This window comes from Eleginops maclovinus, chromosome 15 (genome assembly GCF_036324505.1).
Source record: "Eleginops maclovinus isolate JMC-PN-2008 ecotype Puerto Natales chromosome 15, JC_Emac_rtc_rv5, whole genome shotgun sequence".
Taxonomy (NCBI): Eukaryota; Metazoa; Chordata; class Actinopteri; order Perciformes; family Eleginopidae; genus Eleginops; species Eleginops maclovinus.
The window spans coordinates 18,579,500-18,594,691 of NC_086363.1; the positions used below are offsets into that span (position 1 = coordinate 18,579,500).

General features: G+C 41.5%; 1 protein-coding gene across 1 annotated transcript; it reads right to left on the reverse strand.

The window, feature by feature from the left end:
• Window positions 1-597: 597 nt before the first annotated feature.
• cep85l (centrosomal protein 85, like) lies at window positions 598-14,944 on the reverse strand. The gene is made up of 13 exons (XM_063902576.1): window positions 14,678-14,944; window positions 13,447-13,572; window positions 12,382-13,229; window positions 10,679-10,764; window positions 9,806-9,917; window positions 9,557-9,721; window positions 7,886-8,038; window positions 6,756-6,910; window positions 5,126-5,243; window positions 4,965-5,015; window positions 4,049-4,141; window positions 3,172-3,337; window positions 598-2,532 (listed from the first exon to the last, which is right to left on the reverse strand). Exons 1-13 carry the CDS (start codon window positions 14,724-14,726, stop codon window positions 2,366-2,368), a joined length of 2,289 nt encoding a protein of 762 aa, XP_063758646.1. The 5' UTR covers window positions 14,727-14,944; the 3' UTR covers window positions 598-2,365.
• Window positions 14,945-15,192: the final 248 nt, after the last annotated feature.

Consider the following 15,192-nt stretch of genomic DNA (forward strand, 5'->3'; position numbering starts at 1 on the left):
AGGACAGAGGAGCCTCTTAAAGAAGAAGTTACAGGCCTGTGAGAGCCAGAAATCTTGCTTGTTTGTAGGTGACCAAATACTTATTTTACCGAGGAATTTACCAATTAATTCTTTAAAAATCCTACAATGTGATTTCCTGGATTTTTTTTTCTCATTCTGTCTCTCATAGTTGAGGTATACCTATGATAAAAATTACAGGCCTCTCTCATCTTTTTAAATGGGAGAACTTGCACAATTGGTGGCTGACTAAATACTTTTTTGCCCCACTGTATATGGTCACAGATATTGGATGTTTACAGTACAGCAGTGCCTCTCCACACTGAGGACGGTCCCACACTGCAGGTGTTACACTGACTATGCTATAAAACATATAGACAGTATAAAAATAAATTGAACTCTTTCTTTTCTTTTTGATATTAAGCAGATTCTGTTCCCTGGTTCTGTTTGCTCCTGTCGTACATTCAGGGGAAATCTTCCAGTTAATTGGAATCACGCCCCAGATTTTCCTCAGACAACTTCAAATAATGCTGACTTTGCGTGTTCCAGCTCTCTGTTATGTCCACCATTCCTGAAATAGTCTGACTCCAGTGTTCCACGTTCTTTAGAAAAATAATTTTATTTGCCATCAACAAATATGATCAAACCTCCTTATAGCAAAACAACAACATAGTATTTAGGAACATCACTGCATATAAACAAACATTTTTGGCATTCATACATTTAGTCAGTAAACGTAAAATAATATCGAGCAGAGACTCAGGTCCTGTAGAGGAGCAGGCCATCCAGTGGCTGGGGTATATTACTGACACATTTAGAAAGCTATTACATCATACAGTCTGTTTGATATATAAAGCTTAGTAGAGAAATTATTACATTTTTCAAACTCGCCTGAAGCACAGAAACAAAAAGTTCCAGAAAGTGCATGTGCTGCTTCACTTTGCTCCTTCAGCTTCTTTGGCTGCAAGATTAGCATGATGGCTAACTGACACATTATCCATGACATTGCTTATTAAGACATTTAAATTCACATAGATCAGATTTATCTAACATCTAGAAATGCATTTCAGTATCCGGCACCAGGACAGGTGCAGGAGATCCATGTGAATATCATTTTTAGCATGTGCATAGACAATTTCCTATTTACTGATGAGTCACAATAACTGAATATGCCTGAAGGTGCTCTGCTATGCTTACAGAGGCTTCATTAAGATTGTAGTATTTATCAAAATCAGGGGTGTCCAATCTACGGCCAAGGGGCAAATTGCGGCCCTTTTTAATTGGCCCTGAGCAAATTTTAAAAGTGTAATGGAACATGGCCCACACATGAAACTTGTGTTTGTCTTATATTGTACTTAAGTATACATGTAGAAAAATATATTAAACAGCAGTATTCATGTGTTAAGAAGCCTAATTGTCAAATAAATTCAGTCAATTAAAGTTGAAAACATTTTCAAACAAATCTTAGTTGATAAAAAAAGCCCAATAAATTATTTATGTATCAAAATGTGAATATTCATCCTTCATATTTCCCCTCATTTTCAGCAATCTGAGGACTAAGAACACTTTTTGTAACAAAATAAATGAACCCTATGGAGAGCTGTGATGGAGTGTTTGTTTTCCTAAAGCATATTCAATTATCGAGCATAATGTACCTCAGTTGATTGATTTAGCTAACTTATAACTTAAATTATGAGGCTTCACCTCTAGTGGGGGGCCCAGCCCTTCGTATATTTTTCTGTGTGTGGCCCTCGGTCCAAAAGTTGATCGGCGCTGATCTAAATCTATAAGTTAACATATCTGTGGCCACTAGAGGGCCGCGCAACAAGCAGCAGCTCTAATACTGATGGTAATCCATTCAGCTGCCCTTCTTAATCAAAAGAGCCTCATTTTACTATAATCCTCTGACATATACCAGTATTAACAATAAAGTTAATGTAACAAATGTAATATTGATATGGTAATACACATATAATGATATACTGTAAAAATAATCCATCCCTTTAATCCCATTTCTGTTTCTTTGTCCCGCATGCTTTTGTACAGCAATAGTAACAGACTGCGCCTCCTATATTTGCAAATAAAACACTGATACAAAGTTAAACATGAATCACTTTTACATTCTCTATAGACATCGCAATAATTTCATTTTCTTGAATTCTTTCAAAGGCATGGCATCGTAACAGCCCAGAGGAGTTGTCTCCACATGGGCAGATTTGTTGTTATTGTATCCATCTCCGTTACCCTGGAGAGTTTGGTCATGTTTGATATTTTGTGGGTAAAGCGTGGTGTGTGGTCGATCAACAAATGACTGGCATACATGGCACATCTGCACCCTGGAAGTAAAAGAGCTGGAACACAGTGGGTGTCACTGGGAGACACAGCTGTCCCCCTTACCCTGGGCGTAGCGCTCGGAGATGCTCCACCTCAGGTCGTCTATGTCCCCCCGGAGCCGCCCGACTTCCAGCAGCTTCACCCTCAGCTCCTCCTCCACCACCTCCCTGCTGTCGCTCTCCTCCGCGGACACACTCAGCGCTACACAGAGACACAGAGGGACAGAGATCATCACGAGGGGTAACTAAGTACACTTTAGTCTAGTTGCCAGCACTGTAAACCCGGATATGTTCAGTACCCCAACATTTCATATAAGAAATGTACAGTACAGGTCCCCAGCACATACAAACTACCAGATGCTAGCTTGCATATGTTGGACAATTAGCACGATTAGCATAAGTTGCGTCAATTACGCATTATAGCCTATGTGGACAATAGTTGTAAACTGGCTTGGCTGATTTGGAGTATTTTGGAGAGATTTTGGGGGATATTGAGGATCCTGAATCAATTTCTGACATTTTCAGGATAAAACCAGTCAGTTTGAACAGAAAGTGGCCATATTTGTACTCTTGGTGGGCTTATTTAGACTACTAGTAGTGTTGCAACCATTGGATATAGAGAGCACAAGATGAAGATGTTTTACTCTACTGTGGACAATTTATTTTCAAATAGATCCTGTGTGTGTGTGTGTGTGTGTGTGTGTGTGTGTGTGTGTGTGTGTGTGTGTGTGTGTGTGTGTGTGTGTGTGTGTGTGTGTGTGTGTGTGTGTGTGTGTGTGTGTGTGTGTGTGTGTGTGTGTGTGTGTGTGTGTGTGTGTGTGTGTGTGTGTGTGAGACATACACTTCATGCCCAGCAGCAGGGACAGGTTGGGCTCCTTCCCCTGCGCCCTCTGAGCCAGGATGCTGCAGAGGGCCTGCAGGTCCAGCAGACACAGGGACATCTCCTTCAGCAGCCGGCCCACCTCGGGCTGCTCCACCAGGAGCCCGTTGTCCCCCGCCTGCTGCTCCTCAGAGGGAAACACACACGTTAGTTTCATGGAAGCATTTATTTCAGGTTTTATAGAGATAATGTGTTGATCTCATATCTGATGCCATTTATTTTTCTTTGACTTGGCAAGGCTCGTGACCCATGGATGACATCACTGGTCATCAGTGTTGGGATAGTTACTCAAAAGTAATGCATTACTTATGACTCACAAAGAGTGTTAACTCGTTAGCCTGGTATTGCTGCCGGCTAGTCGTTCTCCCTGCAGCTGTTGGATTACAGTCTACCGGGGCTGGTTATTATTCCACTCCAGTCCTTTTTGTTTAGTGTTTATGGTGTACCTAATTTCAGCTCTGAGTTTAATGCCCCTTTTCCACCAAACGTTTCCAGGGCCGGTTCCGCGCTAGGGCCAGCTTAAGCTCTGGTTCTTCCGTCCAGCTCTAAGCACCAAAAACCGGTTCTTTGCTGCCCCCACTCAGCTGCCTGGCAACGTCATGCTTAAGTCAGAGGGGCGAGATTAACCTGAGCTATAAGGGCTGTTGTTGCTGTGAGCGGTGCTGGGGAGAAAATCTGAGATGTAAACGGTGATGTCATGACGCAGCACCAGTCGGGCTCTGGGCGGTGGAAACACAACTGGGGCTAAAAAGAGCTAGAACTGGAACTGGTTTGGTGGAAAAGAGGCAACTACAGACCTCTTTTGACACAGACAGACATACAGTGATAACGCTGATACCTGTGGGGGGTCTCTGGGTGGGGGGGCCCGGCTTTCCTCTGTTTCCTGTTCCTGGGGGAGGCTTCTTTGCTTCTGCAGTCTCGTATTAGTGGCCTGACAAATCAGCACAGAGGGAAGACTGAGTTTATCGGTCAGACCAGTGGTTCCCCAACCTGGGGTATGAGGACCTCTAGGGGTACTTGAAGGGATTGCAGGGGGTACGTAGAAAGATTAGAGATTGCAAATTATTTCCACACAAAAACACATTTTTAAATCATGAGCCTGGTGTCCCGCCCGCAGAACTATCACGGCTCTTGAAAGACAAACAAGCTCCAGTGTCTCAGTAGAAGCTCTAGTCTTAACAAAAGATGTTGAAACTTCTGAAGGTGTCTCAATATTATTATTTATCACTGACAATAAGTGGAAATGTCAAGTTTAAATGCATTTGTATTAAAGCTGAGTTATACAAGTAATCTTCATCTATGGAGCAGCCGGGATGAATGTGATTGAAAAGGGTTTAACACAAGAAATAATGCAGGGGAATCATCACAGACGAGTGGGGGGGTTCTTATAGAGTGGGGTACACTAGACAGAAAAGGTTGGGAGCCACTGCTGACCAGTAATGTTGTTTAAACTTTAAACAGTGATACAATGTTGGCTTTGTTACTATACCTGAGCCTCCTTTTAAAGCTTACTTTAAGTTTAGGTTTGTAACTGTATACTTTTGCGAAGTACATTAAGCAAAGTTAAAAAATGCTTTTAACCCCTAACTTTAAAAATAATTTAAAACAATTATAAATAGACTGCATCTATGTAGTGCTTTTCCAGTTTCTGCGACCAATCAAGGCACTTCACACAGTATCAGTCAGCAATCACACACACACACACACACACTGGGTATGATGTACCCCGGCTATGTGTGGATTTGTCAGCCTACCGTTAGCTGCGAGGTCAGCCTCTCAATCCGTTCCTTCTGATGCTCGATTAGCTGGTGGGGGGGGACAACAAGTTCATCATGTTGACTTTAGTTGTGTACATGTGAATGCATATGTGTGTGTGTGTGTGTGTGTGTGTGTGTGTGTGCGCGGGGGACGCTACCCTGCTGCTGTGGTCCTGCTGCTCCAGGAGTTCCGTGTTCTCCACCTCCAGACGATTCAGGTCCTGCATGGGCAGCCTCACACCATCAGCCAGACAGAACTGCACTTTCTGCTGCAGGCTGCACACACACACACACACACACACACACACACACACACACACACACACACACACACACACACACACACACACACACACACACACACACACACACACACACACACACACACACACACACACACACACACACACACACACACACACACACAATTATCATCCAACCTCACAGCCACATCTCTCTGTTTCCTTGATACGACAAACCTGAGCTAAAATGGTTTATTAATTGCTAAATCTGATTGGTAAGTTCAATTTAATAAAGTTATTTATTACAGGTGTAAATCAGAGTGATGCAAACTGAAGCCATGTGGTTATTTGCCAAAAATCGGAATCAGAATTCCTTTATTAGTCCCACAGCAGGGACAGTTACAGCGTTACAGCCAGAAGTGGCAACGCAGGTAAAAAAAATAGCTAGCAATGATAAAGAATAAGCTAACTTATTAAATATAGAGAATAAAAGCACACTTCAGTAATACTAGAATAAAATAAAGACAATTAAGAACAATTAAGAACACATCCAGGGTTAAAAATGAGGAGCAGCAACTTGAAGAACTAATTGGTATAGTCTGGTGTTGAGACATTATTAAAATGTATGTTTTTACATAAAGGTGATTATTGCACATTAAGGCAAGAAAACATGTTTTTCAAAGTTCTGAATATTTATTTTGTTATTAATGTATTACTTTAAAATTTTCACAGTTATTTCTGGAAGATTTACGACTCTAATCCTTAAAACTCAGACATTTTTCCCTTCCGAAATTATTTGTTTGCTACAATGGCCCTAACACAGCGTTATAGTCCAAAGCAGTTGTACCCCCACTGATTATTTCCACCTAAACAGCCCCCGTTAGACAAGTGGTGTTAAGTAATTAAGTACATTTACTCAAATACTTCACTTTAGTACAACTTTATTCTACTTCCACTCCACTACAGTTCAGAGGTAAATGGTATATTTTACTGCACTACATGTATCTAATACCTTTAGTTACTTTACAGATCTGGATTAATGATGGTAAATATAATCAGCCCTTAAATCAGACTGTAGTTCACCTGCAGTAAATTCAGCAGCTACCCTGCAGTATACAAAGCCATTCAAACTAGCTGCACCTTTACCAGCTCTGAGAACACTTTAATGATCAATAATTATAAAACATATCAGAGATATTATTCTGAAATGGACCAATCAAACAATGACTACTTTTACTGTCGCTACTTTAAGTACATTTAGATGAGAGTACTTTCTACTTTCACTGGAGGAACATTTTGAATGCAGGACTTTTACTGTGACAGAGTATTCCTACACTCTGGTACTTCTACTTTACTCAAGTACAAGACCTGAGTACTTCTGCCTCTGACATTTACTCTTAAATAGATATATAAAGGACATAAAGAAGAAGGGTGTTGAAAATGACCAAGTCAAAGCAGGAGTCTACATACATGTGAATAAAATAAAATAGACAATAACAGAATGTAAAACTACCCCCCCCCCCCCCTCTGCTGTCAGAGTGTGTACCTTTGCACGGAGGCGATCAGCTCCTTCTCCCTCATGGCCTGCATCTCCATCCTGATGTCCTTCTCCTTCATCAGGGCGTACCCTTCCTCCAGGCTCTGCTGTAGTCGGGATGCAGTTCTCTCCAGATGCTTGGCTTTCTGCTGGACCTGCTCCTGCTGTGAACACACACACATACACACACACACACACACACACCCACACCCACACACACACACACACACACACACACACACACACACACACACACACACACACACACACACACACACACACACACACACACACACTTCAACGCTTTGATCACACTCCTAATTGACAATGTTGGATTTTAATTTGCCGTGCATTTTAAGCCAGCATAGTGAACCTGGAAATGTTGAGTACCCCAGAGTTTGATGTTAGAAATGTATAGTACAGGTCCCCAGTAATTACAAACTGCTGGATGCTAACTCACATACAGTATGTTGGGCAATTTGCACAATTAGCATAAGTTGTGTTATTAGCATAGATTAGCATAATAGCATACTGTATGTGGACAATAGTTCAAAAATGGCTTGGCTGATTTGAACAATTTTGGAGTGATTCAAGGGGTTATTCAGAATGCTGAATCCATTTGACATTTTAGGATAAAACTGTTACAGTTTTAATCAGAAAGTGGCCACATTTGAACTATTGGTGGGCTGATTTTGACCACCACGAGTACTGGAAGACTATTGGATATAAAGAGCACAATAAAAATAATTATCACTACTACTGTGGACCGATTATTTTTCAAATACATAAGTCATTTGTTCACTCCAGATGATTTAGAGTGCCCTAAATCGTAAAAATCTACCAAGAATTCAATTCATCAAAATCAGCCCGCAGAGGCCTGTCTTTCAGTACTGTCCTGATTAGATTAAGGATTTTTGGCATAAATGAGGTTAAACTTTATATTTGTATTCCTCATTTATGGTGCATCTCAGGGGATGTTACAGAGTCATCCGAAAGTAATAACTAGTATTGTAACTAATTACTTTCAGCAGTGAGTTATTCAGTAACGGCATTACCTCTTTATAAAGTCACTGGTTATGTGTAAAGCATTACCCCAACACTGCTGGTGTGTGTGTATGTGTGTTTGTGTGTTTGTGTACCTGCTGGGTCTGGGTCTGCACCTCATCCAGCGTGGGCAGGTCTGAGAGGTACTTCTCCAAGGTTTCGATGCGTTGCTGTTTCTCCCGGTTCTGTTCGCTCTCCCGCTGACATTTCTTTTTCAGACTGCTGATGTAGCGGTCCCTCGTCTTTATCTGAGAACAATAACACACCCCGGAACACTGATTTCACATTATGTTGACTGTAATGTTTTTATTTCATTTATTTATTAGATATTTTTTGGGGGCTTTTTGCCTTTAATCGGAGAGGACAGTGGAGAGTGACAGGAAAGTGGGAGAGAGAGTTGGGGTGGGATCCGGAAAGGACCACAGGTCGGGAATCGGGCCATGTTGACTGTAATTTCATTTATTCTTTTCTGTTTTATGCATTTACAGAATAAACTGGCATTTCACCCTGAAAGACATTATGGGTTTAAGATTGCTCGTATGAAAATTTGAAATAAATTCTATTAAAAATAAAGGTGAAACGGATGAATCCAAGATAAAATATGTAAATAAATCAAGTTTCTGTTGAAACATGACAAAAGATCCAGTGAGATAATAACTCTTTAATCAAACTACAGTTAGTGACATCAGAGCCCAGCAGCCAATCAGGGAAGAGATGCTCTATAATAATATTTACTATGGGTAATAATATGCTGTCGGTTCATTTGATGAATTTTGAACACACACGGCAGTGAAATAGTGGCGGTACACTGCATCAACACATCCCCCTCCCTCAGGGTCCTGGTATTGACATTAAAAGACAATTAATAAATAAAATTAAATAAAACAATAATAATAATAATTCAAAAAATAAAAGTAATAAAATAGAAATCAAGCACACCAGCATGGAAAATGTGTGTGTGATCGTTGATTAAATTAAAAATTAAATAAAGTATCTAAAATTGTCTTTTATGTGTCCAGAAACATTCCCAAGGAGCATCCTCAGCATCTTCATTGCCTTTCATCCCAGTGAGCATAGCCTCGAAGGAAGCAGCCTCAACCATTGCATCGACCCATTCCTTCACATCCAGAGGTTTGTTTATTGCCCAAAGTCTTAGGATTATTCTTGAAGCTCTAATCAAACCAACCATATGAACAGAAAATTATCTTTTTAAAATACAGTATGTGGTATCTGAGATCCATCCGCTAATAGACACAAGACAGGAGTCAAGGGGATTACTGAGCCGGACCAGCTCCTCAGGACTTCTACGACTTTCACCTAGAAAGGGGTCACCAACACACCTTCCCATATACGGTGTAGGAAAGTCCCAACTAGTGTTTTTACACTTCCAGCACAAATTATCTTTCATCACTTCATTCTTTGGAGCCGTGTTTGGGTGTGTTAATGTCTGTGTATTATCAAATAATGTGTTTACTTCTCTTTTGCATCCTTGGCATATTTTCTACAGTCTGCCAAAACATTCAGCCATTTCCCATAATCAAAGTCCATTTTCAAATCTCTGCCATACCACTGGACAATTCCCCACTTACAAAGCCATTTGTCAATTCATGAATTGTGAAGCAGATAGGCATTTGTTAGGCCTTTATATAAAGTCAGATATGTGACTCCAATTGAGCTGTGACAGAGTTCCTAATTTGTATTTATTTCCAAAAATGTGTATCTTTGTTGTGGAATTGTGAAATATTATCCTTTACATATTGCTGTACCTTCTCCCCCAGTTTCCTGATGTCCTCGGTATACTTGTGGTTGACCTGCTTGAAGAACTCGTTCAGTTGGAGCACCTCCAGCTCAGCCACCGCCAGCTTCCTCCCGAGCTCCTCATCGCAGCACAGCCTATCAGAGGGCTGTTTGCATGTTCTCAACGCTGATTCCTATTGGACGACACAAACTGTGACTGAATACTTTGATGTTAAATATCAGAATATGAATCCGCATTGATCGCAGAAAGGTGTTACCTTTTGGAAGGGCGGGTCATCCAACCAACCCCGCTGGCTGTGTAGCACCTGCTCTGCTCTCAGCTCGTTCTCTCTGATCCGGGCATGGAGCTGCAGGATCTGCTGCTTCTGTCTGAAACACCAGGGAGGGACAACACATTTTCATGAAGTGTCTATTCAAGCTGAGATGGATGAAGCAAGAGCAGCGGGGGGAAATACATAAACATACAAGAGATACAGTGAAGGAAATAAGTATTTCATCCCCTGCCAATTTTGTAAGTTTGCCCACTTACAAAGAAATGAAAAGTCTCTAATTTTAATGGGAGGTTTATTTTATCAGTGAGAGAATATCAAAAAGAAAATCCGGAACTCTACATTAAAAAAAAATATTGATTTGTGTTTAACGGTGAGAAATAAGTTCAGCAGTATGATCTCCAAATACTGACTCTGCTTTGTGATTTTTTTTAAGCGTGAAAGCGATCGGCAAAGGTAAAAAGCTAATGCTAGGCTATAAAGGAACTACATCACATGGTTGCATCACCTCCGCTAAGCTAAATGCGCTAATGTTTGGTATGAAGATGTTCAAATCTTATTTTGGGCATCTAACCAAAAAAACAATGACTTCAAGACAAGGGAACCAGAAGAGGTAAAATGCCGACTTATTTCCAGGTTTTAAGACTCATTCCTGCACCTCTATAGAGCAGCTCAACACACAGAGATCCGCATAGTACACTACATACACACTGAAGGTATACAATGAGTCACGGTGGTCTGAAAATAGAACTAAGCTCTTTGTGTGTGTGTGTGTGTGTGTGTGTGTGTGTGTGTGTGTGTGTGTGTGTGTGTGTGTGTGTGTGTGTGTGTGTGTGTGTGTGTGTGTGTGTCCTGCAGTACCTCTCTATCTCCAGCTCTCTCTGTCTCAGCAGACCCTCCTTCACCTTCACAAGAGTGTGTACAGGAAGAGAGGTCCCCATCAGCACCTGGAAACACACACACAAACACACCATCAGTGGATAGCACATAGCATCGTAGCATAAAGCATTCATAGCCTGAAGTAATGACGTCAGTGTGCTGATGACATCCTGTAAGGGACAGAGACAGTGTCATCTTTGATTGTAGTCATGCTAATGATCAGGTATGTATTGTATTAGTCAGTGTTTGCTTAATAATAATTATCATAATAATAATAAAGATGTATTTATCTAGTACTTTTCATACAGCACGTGCAGCTCCAAATGCTTTATAAAAATGGCACACATCACAAGTTAAAAACAAACAACAATAAATTCCCCTCAGATCAGATGTTGACACATTTTCAGACACATGCAGCATAGCAACAAAATATAACATAGGAATGGTTCCTCTCGGAAAATAAGACACAAGACTAAGAAATCAATGCAAAGATATAAAACCTAATACATAAAAGCAAACATGTGTCTAATAAAATGTTAAAGGATGAAAGCAATAAAACCTTTATAACTATAATAAAGGGTAAAAATATTAAAAGACCAATTTAGAAGGAAATGTTGCTATTCAAACTGTTAAATAAACAATAGAAGTTCAAACCCTTTAAGACCAACAAAATAAATAAAACAATATAGAAATAGGTCAATTATAAAGACTAAAAGACCATTAAAAGGCAAGTGTCGGTAATAAAAAGGTAATCCAAAACAATGTGTCTTTAGCAGTCGTTTAAAAATGTCCACCGAGTTGGCCGCTCTGATATTTCCTAGCAGGGTGTTCCACAGTTTAGGAGCGTAGTGGATAAAAGTGGCCTGACCCACTTTTATCCACTACGCTCCTAAATCATATATCATAACCTAAATAAAACACAATAACAAATGTTGGGAATAATACAGATGACACATCGGATTTGTTTAAGGTCAGATGGCATTGTCTGTACTTCAAAGTTGCACATGGTGGGAAGTAAGGGTGAGAAGACTTTTTGAATATTCATTTTTTTTATTTGTGGAAAGCACCAAACTTTGGATTCATGATGGCTAAACTGTCCCCAGTAAAGAAAAGAAAAAGAGAACAAGTTAAAACAGAATCAGTGCTGCTTTCATTTTAAGTCTCGTTGCTGTCGCTTCAGTCCCTGTCGCCTCAGTCCCTGTCGCCTCAGTCCCTGTCGTCGGTACGCCGTGGAACAGAATCTTTTTAAATCTCAGCAGCAGTACAATCACGTAAAAATCTATATATCGTGTCCAATGACGGACTTATTAAGTAAGTACCCGTGTAATAAGTGGGATAATGTGCAAAAGCCAGTCATTAATGAGAAAAAAAAAGTCTAGAGGGATTCTAGACCTTCTTTATGCGATATTGACCGGTCCGTTGCACATTATCCCTACACCTTTCCCCTCACAAAAGCACAGAACGCAGGTGATAGTTGGCTGGAGGCTTTGAGGTGTGACTTTTGGACAGGAGGCAGCCATCGCAAGTTTGATATTTGTTTGGTGTGTCAGGAACTTAAAATTGGATATTTGATTGGTCTGTCGCAGAACATCTTCCTTTTTTCGTAATTCTTTTGCTTTTTCTCTTTCTATGCGCTTTTTGCTACTTCTTTTCTTTTTAGGCTACCTCAGATAAAACCCTCTTACCTGGTGAAGCCCCGGTTCCTGTGGACATGATGAAGGCGCCTCTCCACAGCCCTCTGATCCAGCAGCACCGATCGGAGTGAGTGGACCACCGCCCTCTACTTTGGGCCTGTACTCCATCTGCTCAGTGAGCCACATCTGGGTGCGCACCGCCGGCTGAATGGGGGACCCTCTGTCGGTCTGATGATCTGTCAGTGAGTCAGCTGGTTTGGGTAAGCTGAGTCCATAGAGCTGTGCACCTCCTCCCCGAGCCACTTTAGACTCCGGTAGAGCGCTGTAGTTCATGTCCAAACTGTTGAGTTTCACCGATGAGGACGGACTCGAGGGCATGGACCGGTTCTTTTCCAAACCACTGGATCTACTGCTGGGGTTGTAGCGGTAGCAGGGGCCGGCCCCCGGAGAGCGCTGCAGAAGGCTGTGGCAGAGCAAAGAGGAAGACAAGGGGAGGTAAAGATCCACTTTAGAAGCGAGGGGCTCCTTCCTGTACCCATGGAGCAGTCCTCGATCCAGGGAGCCTTGTGGGTTGAACTGAAGACCAGATGACCTACTCGAGCTTCTATCCGCCCCCGAGGGCAGCTTGGTGAGAGAGGAGCACCTCCGCAGGGGCTGATTGTCCTTCATGTCCAGACAGACCCCCGGCGGAGTCACGGCGGGCGTTAGCAGCTGGCAGGATCTGCTCCAACGCCCTGTAGTGCTGCCGGTGGAGGCTGGCGTACTGCAGCCGGTGTACGGGGAGGAGGACGGGGACAGCATGACGTGGACCAGGGGGACGGAACCTTCATCCTGACCCACATGATGCTGCGACGTTAGCGGCTGAAAAGACAACGGCGTGGTACTGGAACTGGAGTCATCTGGAGGACATACAGAGCATTAGAAGAATTATTTTCGGACATCTTCATCAACACAAGATCAGAATCATAAAGATATTTCCACTCTTTGTTCTGCGACATAAAATACGTCATTAAATACCCAACTGCTGAATGTCTGAAGCTGCTATGTGTCTTAAAACCTTCACCTTTGATTTCAGTGATTAATAACATGCTCGTTTTGCAAGAGACAGACACATACCTTCCACGCTGTCAGAGCAGTAGGTCCCGATCCCGGTGTCCCCACTGTCAGACACGGCGCTGTGTCGGCGCCCGCCATAGATACCGCTCCCAGGGACCCATCCTGGAGAACCCGCACCACTGGACCCTGAATCAACACATTTTTAAAAGGCTTGTCAGTCACACAAGGTATTCACGTTTGCAAGAAACCTGTAAATCTATATCCTGACAGTCACAAAGTTACTTTTTATTTCTTTCAATTTTTTTTGGAGGGCTCGCAGCATCAGGACTAAAACCACCACTCAGGGACAGTTTTATCCCCCACGCCAGAAGACTATTAAACGCCTGAGCTCGGTTACATGCCTTTATAACCTAAGGCTTTCATCTGTTTGCATCTTACATTTTATTTATCTTCATAGTTATTACTACACTGAACAGTATTTTATTTTATTTCACAGTACAATATATAGTTTTACATTCTGTTTTTGTCTATTTTATTCTATTCACATGTATGTATTTGAGTAAAAGTAGAAGTACTCAGGTCTTGTACTTGAGTAAAGTAGAAGTACCAGAGTGTAGGAATACTCTGCTACAGTAAAAGTCCTGCATTCAAAATGTTCCTCCAGTAAAAGTAGAAAGTACTCTCATCTAAATGTACTTAAAGTAGCGACAGTAAAAGTAGTCATTGTTTGATTGGTCCATTTCAGAATAATATCTCTGATATGTTTTATAATGATTGATCATTAAAGTGTTCTCAGAGCTGGTAAAGGTGCAGCTAGTTTGAATGGCTTTGTATACTGCAGGGTAGCTGCTGATTTACTGCAGGTGAACTACAGTCTGATTTAAGGGCTGATTATATTTACCATCATTAATCCAGATCTGTAAAGTAACTAAAGGTATTGAATACATGTAGTGCAGTAAAAGCAGACAGTTGACCTCTGAATTGTAGTGGGCTAGAAGTGGCACAAAATTGAATTATTCAAGTAAAGTAAAGTCAAAGGTGTACTTAGGTGGTGTACTTCAGTAATTATTCTTAGTTACTTTACACCACTGGTAAATGCCTTGTAGCACAGCATTACAGAGGCAGAGATAGCATCGTGCTAGCTGCTGTACTGCAGCTCTGGGCCTTTAAATCACAGTCAGAAGATGTAGGTAGCTCGCATGTCAGAAACATGGAGTCATAAACATAGACAGTATATATAAAGTCAGAAATCATCCTGTACTGTCACACTTTTATCGAATGTGCGTCTCACCTGTTTTATTAGATTCGTATCCATCCTCTAATTCACTTCTGTACCACATCCCGTCTGACTGTGAGCCAAGAACACGACGGAGTGATCACAAGACAAAAGAAAAAGGGCCAAAGTCTGAAAATACGGGGAATATATCATTCACTACATTATGGAATAAAATATCGAAAGATCTATGAGGAATGTGTTCTGTCTGAAAAACATTCTTCCTGATAACGGTATCCTTCCTAGAAATGAAGCCCTCACGTCCGGAGCTGAGCGTCCTGTGAGAGGAAGTGACCCCAGCAGACTCCTCCTCTCTCCCCGCAGAGCAGCGCAGCTCCGCCACGACCCGCGGCGCAGCCAGGAGAACAGACGAGGAGACTGCATTGATGGAACCTAGTGAGTGTATTTTCACTGTACAATAACGGAGACTCTTGATGTTCTGATAGGGCATCTATTCTTTCAACAACGGTAGCCTTAAAAGGCTTTTTTCAAAAATTATTATTATATATATATTTTTTGTATTATTCAACAAC

Coding starts and splice junctions, on each gene's coding strand:
- cep85l (XM_063902576.1), bottom strand. CDS start 14,726: ATGTGGTACAGAAGTGAATTAGAGGATGGATACGAATCTAATAAAACA. Junction 10,765..12,381: donor AGGAACCGGGGCTTCACCAG/GTAAGAGGGTTT, acceptor GTGTGTTTCCAG/GTGCTGATGGGGACCTCTCT. Junction 9,918..10,678: donor AGAGAGCTGGAGATAGAGAG/GTACTGCAGGAC, acceptor CTGGTGTTTCAG/ACAGAAGCAGCAGATCCTGC.